General features: G+C 44.2%; 1 protein-coding gene and 1 long non-coding RNA gene across 4 annotated transcripts; both read left to right on the forward strand.

Moving 5' to 3' along the window:
* The first annotated feature begins 5,375 nt into the window (after positions 1–5,375).
* LOC105190840 (uncharacterized) lies at positions 5,376–6,955 on the forward strand. Of its 3 annotated transcripts, none has more exons than XM_011153815.3 (5): positions 5,376–5,496; positions 5,634–5,860; positions 6,029–6,200; positions 6,292–6,420; positions 6,674–6,955. In XM_011153815.3, the coding sequence occupies exons 2-5, from the start codon at positions 5,736–5,738 to the stop codon at positions 6,908–6,910; spliced, it is 663 nt and encodes a 220-aa protein (XP_011152117.1). In that variant the 5' UTR covers positions 5,376–5,496; positions 5,634–5,735; the 3' UTR covers positions 6,911–6,955. The 3 variants fall into 3 exon arrangements, with proteins under 3 accessions (XP_011152117.1, XP_011152116.1, XP_019700501.1); XM_011153814.3 differs by having other exon boundaries at positions 5,378–5,562; XM_019844942.2 differs by having other exon boundaries at positions 5,378–5,562; positions 5,639–5,860.
* A 158-nt stretch (positions 6,956–7,113) lies between these two features.
* On the forward strand, positions 7,114–8,256 carry LOC105190841 (uncharacterized). Its single transcript, XR_003113142.1, has 3 exons — positions 7,114–7,869; positions 7,929–8,048; positions 8,124–8,256. It is a non-coding gene; the product is annotated as an uncharacterized LOC105190841 (long non-coding RNA).
* Positions 8,257–8,569: the final 313 nt, after the last annotated feature.

An 8,569-nucleotide genomic window follows, 5' to 3' on the forward strand; every position in this document is an offset into this window, starting at 1 on the left:
CAGGCGGAGGAGTTAAATTTAAACCAAACGACAAGTTTAAATTCCACTTAAACTTTACGCGGACGCCGCCGCGGCAACGAAACGTGCTTTTAAGCAAACACCCGTACATCGTCGCTGCACGGGTCTAATTAAACCGACCGACCGGAGCGAATTACGCTCTCGGACGTTAAGTTCGAAATTCGAGAAAAAGGGATGCAGCTGTTCGCATTCGCACACCACTGGAAGTCATTTGTACCGTAATGAAACTGCGCCAACGAGGCTCTCTCGTAAGTGTGCGAAAAACGAGGCGAGATATTGTCTCCGCAGAGACAATTTCACATTTCAGATATATAAATATAAAATGAATAAATGTATAAGCTACAAGTACGTTTCTCATTTCGCGTACGGTAAATAGGTTATACACGTTGCCCAAAATAATTAGGAGATAATATCTCCAAACGTCTCCTCCCAACTCGAGCAGATCTTTCCTTATCATTTCCTGCTCGCTGCGCATTAATATAATTAGATCTGTGCGTAATACTAATAATACTAACGAAATAAAACTGTCAAAAATATACGACGAGGAGCAATTCCCCCCCCCCTCCCCCCCGTTTGGTTCCCTAATTGTCTCGGGCATCACGTTGCATTTCATTAAGACGTTAAAGCTAAAACACCCAGAGCCCATCGAACACGCTTTCCACCATCGTCGCCCACCCACGCTCGGCACTTGCAATAAAGGCATTTGCATGCAGCAACGTACGTGTATAACCCGCGGTAATCAATGTTATCTTACGACCGTGGTCGCGTATAATAATGCGAGTTTTAACGTCAGAACGCGATAAATCGTCGAGAGAAATCTGAAATCGCGCGCGAGATTGTGGAGCAAGGTTGGCTCTAGAGAGCGCGCGCGCGCGCGCGCTTTGAAATACGCCGTTGTTTAAAAGCGTGCGACCGGCCGGGGAGAGGCGAGAGCGGCGGGGTGAGAGCGCGGCGATGGAGCGGCCGAAGAGCGAGGTGCAATTTCGGGAGCAAAAGCGTCGATGTACGCGCGATGACCGAGCCCATGGCCGTGAGTTACTCGTCGCAGACCGCGGCAAATGGAGCCTCGCCTAGAGCCGAAATTATTGCGTTTTCTTGGCCCCTGTTCAAACATCGACGTCGGCTTACGCCGCGACGACGACGACGACGACCACGACCACGACCATGACGACGACGACGACGACGACGATTATTGCAGCACGCCGGGGTGGCCTACATCGAAGGAAATCGCACTCCCGCCGCGCAGATGAGTCCATCCGCCTATTCGCTTCCGATATCATCGCGGCACGGTCGACCTACGTGCGAGAATCGAAGGGAACAGAGACAATCAAGCGATAACTTCCCGTGAAGTTCGCGCAATCTCGGGAATAAAAGTAGGAATAAAGAAAAAAGTCGGAGACTGAGTTTCACCGCGAATGCGATTACGCAAGCGTGTGTGTGTGTGTGTGTGTGTGTGTGTTCTCGTTTAAAACTCTGAATCTATCTTTAGTAAACAAATGTATAAGACTTGAATGGATTAACGCACGTACCTGTTAGGCAAATAAATTGGTAATCTGAATATTCATACCGTTAGCAGCGTAAAAGGATAGCAGTGATCGCAAGCAAGCGTGCGTGTGTGTGTGTGTATGTGATGCGCACGTGAATCGTAACGTTTACCAGATATATTGTACGTTTGACGATAACGTTCCGGTAAAAACGTGCGCCAACGTGCTGCGTTTGTTCGTTTGCTCAGTCGCTCTCAATCATGCCGATCACGCGCGATGCAACAGTGAGCTAGTAATTCGTGGATTCTACTACATGACGCGCAGTCCGAATTCGCACAATTTCCGCGCTCGCACGGACACGCGGTATTCATTCGTTTTTGCCTCCTCTCCTTTTGCAATACAGTGACGTGCACCGAAGCGTGAAACGTTCTTCGTAGCGTTCATCATGCGCAACACGTTTTATTTTACAACGAACCCTGTACGTCGTTACGATACGTCGTGTGAGGGTTAACGAGAGGATTAAAAGCTGCGCGCGCGCGCGCGCGCGAACTATCCCCTTTAACCCCTCCGAAAAAGGGGCAAGTTCGCGACTCATTACACGTGTCTCCGGTGTCTCCGACGTATTTCATAGCGCTCATTCGCCGTAGCGAGCATATTTTTTTCGAGTGAGCAAAACAAACATATAGCCGCGTGCTGCCTGGCGGCCACGATCGTTCATTGGCGACGCGCGATTCAAGGTCGTGCGGTGCGGACACAGCGCGCAATGCCTAAACGACGATCGACGACAACACCTGACAACGCTCCGCTAACAACCATCGTCCTCCCGCCACCACAGACCTCGTGTCCTGCAGCATTTCATTCTCCGTAAATTCCCGAGGGTTGCGATCCGATATCGGAAGAGCCTCGACACGTTATCGGACGGCACGCACGTGACCTGTCAGTCCGAATGACAGTTGACCGAGTGACCCGCACACACATACATACGCGCGAACACACACACACGCACACGCTCACGCACACAACAGGCGACCTCTCCCTCCACGTTTTCACGCGACTCGCGCACGATTTTGCCCCGAAATCTCCTCGACGTACCGTCCGTCGCTCGGCCCGCTTTTTCACGCTTAAGAGACATGTACGAGCTTACCACCTTGTTTACGCACAGGCATCCTTCCTTCCTGTCCTTCGTAGGCAGCTCACAGGTCTCGATGACGACGACGACGGCGACGGCGACGACAGGCGGCTGGGCAAGCACGGGCGCGCTGCTCCGGAGCAGTCCAAGACACAGGCGCGCACGAGGACACGGCGAGCTAGGCGACGACACGAACGGACGACGAGATGTGACTGTGTACTCGCGGTCAACTGTCACTTGGAGACGTGTTCACAAACGACACCCCCCCGGTATCCCCGAGTCGGGCACGGATGTGTCGTCGTCGTCGTCGCAGCACCAGCTGTCACGACAACCGACGGTCAGTTTCGCACACTGTGTCTGCGAATCCGTACACTGTTCGTAATATCACTCGCGAGAGAGAGAGAGAGAGAGAGAGAGATAGAGAGAGAGAGAAGCCGCCGCGACGGCCCGTGGGAACGTGCGAGAGAACGAGAGTAACGCGATATAAACACACTCAGGCCGCCGCCACCACTCGGCCACGGGCAATATGGCGTCCCGCCTGGTCTAGCAGCCGGAAAACCGACTGGCTGGCAGGGGTAGAATGCCCGGCGCTGATTGGTCCGCCGGCCGCCAAAATGTGACGTCACCGTTCGCTCTCTCTCTCTCTCTCTCTCTCTCTCTCGGCCGCTCGTAGCACGCGCGCGCTACTCTACACTACGCGCAAACAACCCCCTTCACGCCAACAACCACACCACCGCGGCCGCGCGCCGTACTTTCCTGCTGCTGGCTTCGCTACGTACGCGAAGCCGTCGATATTCGATATGTAAACCCCGAGCGAGGTACTCGATAATCGCCCGCCCGTGTCCGCCGTTCTCCCTTCTCGAGCGAGTCCCGTGCGAACGTTCGACCTTCCACGATTCAAAGCAGCGTTGTCTATGGCCGTTGCCGTTTTGTGTCGCCGAATACGCGCCCCTCTCCTCCCAACGGAGTGACTGAAGCGCGTGAAGTTGCTCGACTCATTATAGGTTGGCGATTTTTTCAAGTGGATGTCGTCATGATGCGAAAAGATGAGTTCGTAGAATCGACAAAGCGATGCTTTAGCGAACGTCGATAAGCGGAGTTTCCTACGCGGACAATGTTGGCGATTCGATAATTGTCGTATCATTAACGACGTCCGCAGTGCGAAAACGAGCAACATTCACGCGAGTGATTTAGCAAAACAGAATAACGCGTGTTTGCGTTATGACGATCGATTTGTGCGCAAAAAGCGTCATAAGGACGATGTAGGAATGAGATTTTCTTCGAATGCAAATCTCTGAATGCAAATAAATTTGCATGTTTACCTTGTAGCGCAACCGTCTTTCTACATCACGACCGATCTGCGTGATACGCTCGAGGTGGTCAGATCGGATCGATCGGGATTGAGATTACGTACGCACTGTCGACGTTGTTCCCAAGTAATTTCGGATGCGCCACGCGAATCACACTCACCGAACCGTCGAAAGACATGTAACTCGAATGTCCTATATCCGTGATATTGTCACTATGCGTCGTTTGTTCGATATTCAAATACGCTTTCATACCTCCCGTTCGCCGCCATAGTTTTGTACTGGACAATTAATTCGATGCACCAACTAAACGTGGCGTTACTGATCAGATGTGCGACTGCTGCTATCTCGTGACAGAATGCAGTACTACGAGAAACAATCAGCTCGACAGCACCGACGAGGTAATATCAGAAAGGAACCTGAGAGCGGCCAACGAGAGCGGCGTTTTCGGCGATACCAACTTTCCGCACTAAGAAAGAGCGCCATCTGCATCCATTTGGAGAGGTGAATTACGATGTTACATCCACTTTCGGGTCTCGGTGGTAATGTAAATGTGATTGCGGATGTCGCAGAAAAACGCTGAATAACGCAAAAAGATGAAAAACGCTGAAAAACACATCCACATACATATCACGCATATCATGTGGATAATGTGGATGTGGATGCGAATGAGGGATGTGGATGCAGATGTGGATATAGCTAGACATGGATGTCGCAGAAGAACCAAGAAAAGCGCAGAAAAACATTTTTCTCTCTGCTACAACGCTTCTCCAGTCATTCGTCTCAGAGCGCGCTCATTCGTCAAATTTATGTAATTAATATCTCGATAATTATTGCGAATCTCGCAAAACGGTATGGGGTATTTTATGTTTGTCTTAACCCAATCTACCTTCACATTTGTCACAGTTGACGGGTCACAATTACCGGACACCTTATATATTTATACGATACGCAGACAGCACCGGACATCCAGTGGATGTACGTTTCACATCCAATTTATGTCCGTATGTCCGATTTACGTTCGTGGAGATAAATTGGACGTAACAATTGGATGTCCTTATTTGGACATCGGACTTGTAGGACGTCCGATGTACGTCCATCGGACGTTCGTGTCCGAAGTTGTGACAAATGTGCGTCCTATGGACGTCTTTTGTAAAAAAAATGGACATATAACGGACGTCCAGTGGACGTCCATGTGCTATCTGGGTATAAATCGTATATAATCTTCATGATATTAATCATACACAATCTCAATTCTTCTCTTCTTTTGCGCATGTTTATTCATGTTACAAATGCATAACAATGTGCGAGAGACCGTACTTGTCAAGTACGCTAATATGGTTGTAGCACGGACATAAACCGCCTGAAAGTGGATGTAGCACGGACATGCACGTTTTACCGCCGAGACCTGAAAGTGGATGTAACATCGTAGTTCTCCTCTCAAAATGGATGCAAATGGCTCCCTTTCCCAGTGCTGCGGAAAGTCGGTGTCACCGAAAACGCCGTGTTGGACGCTTACAGGTTCCTCTCTGCTAGAAAAAGGAATCGAAACATTTACGTAATAGATAACAAAAAAATATCTATTTCTGACAATCAATTATGTCTTGAGAAGATAGAAAATGATGTATTAATTTGTAATCCTTTTACATCTATTTAATGAATTTAATGAATTGGTAATTATAATTAATGCGTTAGGTTAGGTGATGCTGTGCGTGTGTATGTGCGCGCGTATGTGCGTGAAAGTACTAAATTGCTATACTGTGCCAGTATTTCATAAATCAAAGAGAACGCCGAAAAATGGATGAAGTTAAAGAGCGGACCACCAAAAATGTTGTACCGAAAGGTGCTATAATGTTGACAAGATATGAAGCATTAACGCATCAATGGAATGTCGTTAGTGACTGGAAATCACAGAAAGATGTGTACGTAATCATTACATTTTCAATCGAAAACCGCTGCTATTTTTCCTTTGCTCCAAGATAGCCCAAATCACGGTCCTATGAATTGAATTACTTGTTATTTAACACAATTTAACGCAAAAAGTGTAAGCGCAACAACATACACACATAAAATGACAAATATTTACCTAGATGGCCATTGGTACACGGATGCGGTATCCTGGGTATAGCGGCAGGACTGAGCGGTACTTACATTAATTATTGGTTTAGACAAAAATTGAAAGCACGCAATATTGCTGTCTTACCCACTATGATGATGTCTGCACTAGCACCAGCCCTTTTAACAGGTCTCTTTCAATCACAGGTATTTATTAATGAAAACAATTCAATTGACAAAGATATGTCCAGTGATTCAATTCAACAAGAAATAATGCAAATTCTAATATTATTCTTAGATGGTCATGAACAAAATATTGCTGCTAGAGGAACCTTGTCCCTTATGCTTACAATTCAAGAGTGCTTTAATACAAATGTCTACTGGAACACTTGTACCTATGATTATATCACCAATGGTTAATTTTGCGGTAAGTATAAATTTGGTAACATTATGGAGTATCAGTTATATATAGAATCAATTATTATATAAGATATATAATCATATAAAAATATATATATAATTATTGTATACATATATAAATTATAAGATCCAACTATAAAAGAAATTAGATATATATATATATATATATATATATATATATTATACTTTTTATACTTTTACATATTAAAAAAAATATATATACACACACATGCTTACATATTTATATATTTAATTCATAGTTTATTGGCAGTAATGTACATAATGTACCATATGCAACAGAGGGTAAAAAGGTGCTTGCAGTAACACAATTGATCTATCGATCCTTGATGCCCAGATTGACATCAGTTTTAATTTTCCAAATGCTCTTTGGTGGTTATATGACATACTTGCAAACTAAGTATTTCTTACGTTTACAAGATATACTTTATCTACTAGAACGAGAAGAAAGAAAAAAGGAAATGCATGTCAAATACTAATTGCTGCTAAACTTTATATGTACCTATCTGTAGTTATACTTTTAGTTATGATAAAATATAAAATATATAAAGTTAACGAGTGATTTCTCATTGATGCACAAATTCCATTGTATAATTAAGTCATCGGGCACCTCAATACCTAACTGCTATAACTCCAGTTGAATGCTTTATTAAATTCGAACTTAATGACATAAGGACAAAAGGATTGCGACAATTTGTAGAATATAAAATGTATTTTTATTTCATCATTGACATAGTGTTATAAGACGTTTATAATCGTTCACCAATGTTCTTGCATTTACCAAGAGAATCCTACGTAAAGTTACGCATATACTTGCTATTTCCTTCTCTCGAAATTAATCCAGTATCTAGGCACCGTATGATTTTTTACAGTAATAAACGCTTTCGAATTGTTTGAAAAGATCACTGCTTTAAATATCAACATTATGTACATAGTTTTCCGATTCGACAGAATTTTCCTGTAATAATTGATTCTTCCATTTTCGCTCGACACACAAATTTCAACCTTACGATATCCAGTCAAACATATACGTACTAACTAATATTGTTAAATACAATATGAATGTTTATATAGGCTCAAGATAGAGTAAGATCGATAGTTTGAATCCGATATTGTTGTTTACCAGTCGAATACGTATTTTATCACGGAAGCCCGCGGATTTTCCACACAGGCTACCCACAACCAAGAGAAAAAATTACGTTCGGAACCTTCGTCCCTCTGCTACATTAAACCAATTATTTGAACTTTTGTCAATTTAGTAACACCTTAAATCACTACTCAAAGCTCGTATTCGCAAAGAAGTGTAGTATCCTTACTTATTTTTGTTTTGTTTTGTATATCTATAAATACTTATGTCACATATTTTCTAAATATCTTCCTCAGATAACGAAAAAGTTCTTCATACGGTCTGGTTTCTAAGGTCAAATATCGGGCACAGGTGAGTGTGTAATTTTTTTGATTTGCCAACTAGTCTATAGTTAAGTATATTACTGGCAGTTTACTGGACGTTACACGGGGGCCCAAGTAGCAAGGAGATCCCAAGGAACTATGTGTATGCGATAAGAATGTATAAAAGATAACACACCAGATACTAATGCACACATCGGTTCAACCAAGGTACAACAACGTGAATTGTTTTATTCTTTGGGAGTAGGACTTTTATAACACCTACAACAATGATTATGTTGGCAGTGAATGAATTATCCAGCTATCCAGTGTAGCCGCGGAATCTAAGAAGCAAGACCATTGAGATACGTGAAAAATACAACGCGCCCTACACGACACATGGTATCTTCTGTCCGCGCGCGATTTAATATAAAAAGTGCCTGACCTTCTATGATTATGTGACAATGCTGTTAAGCGTACCACGCGTTTTAAGGTACATCGACAGACAGTGTATCCCCGATCTCTTCTCGTATTACTCCTCCAGCGATACGTTTTTTTTTATCCACCCTTAGCAATATAATTCAACGCATACACCTATACAGTACACACAATTGTTTTGCTGTTTTCGGTAATGTGTTTTATCTACTCTTAAGTGTTCGGAAAGAGAAAATGAGAGAGAGAGAGAGAGAGAGAGAGAGAGAGAGAGAGAAAGAAAAAAATTTTATCCGACATCATTATAATGTACATGAGTC

This window comes from Harpegnathos saltator, unplaced genomic scaffold (assembly GCF_003227715.2).
Source record: "Harpegnathos saltator strain DR-91 unplaced genomic scaffold, Hsal_v8.6 scaffold36, whole genome shotgun sequence".
Lineage (NCBI taxonomy): Eukaryota > Metazoa > Arthropoda > Insecta > Hymenoptera > Formicidae > Harpegnathos > Harpegnathos saltator.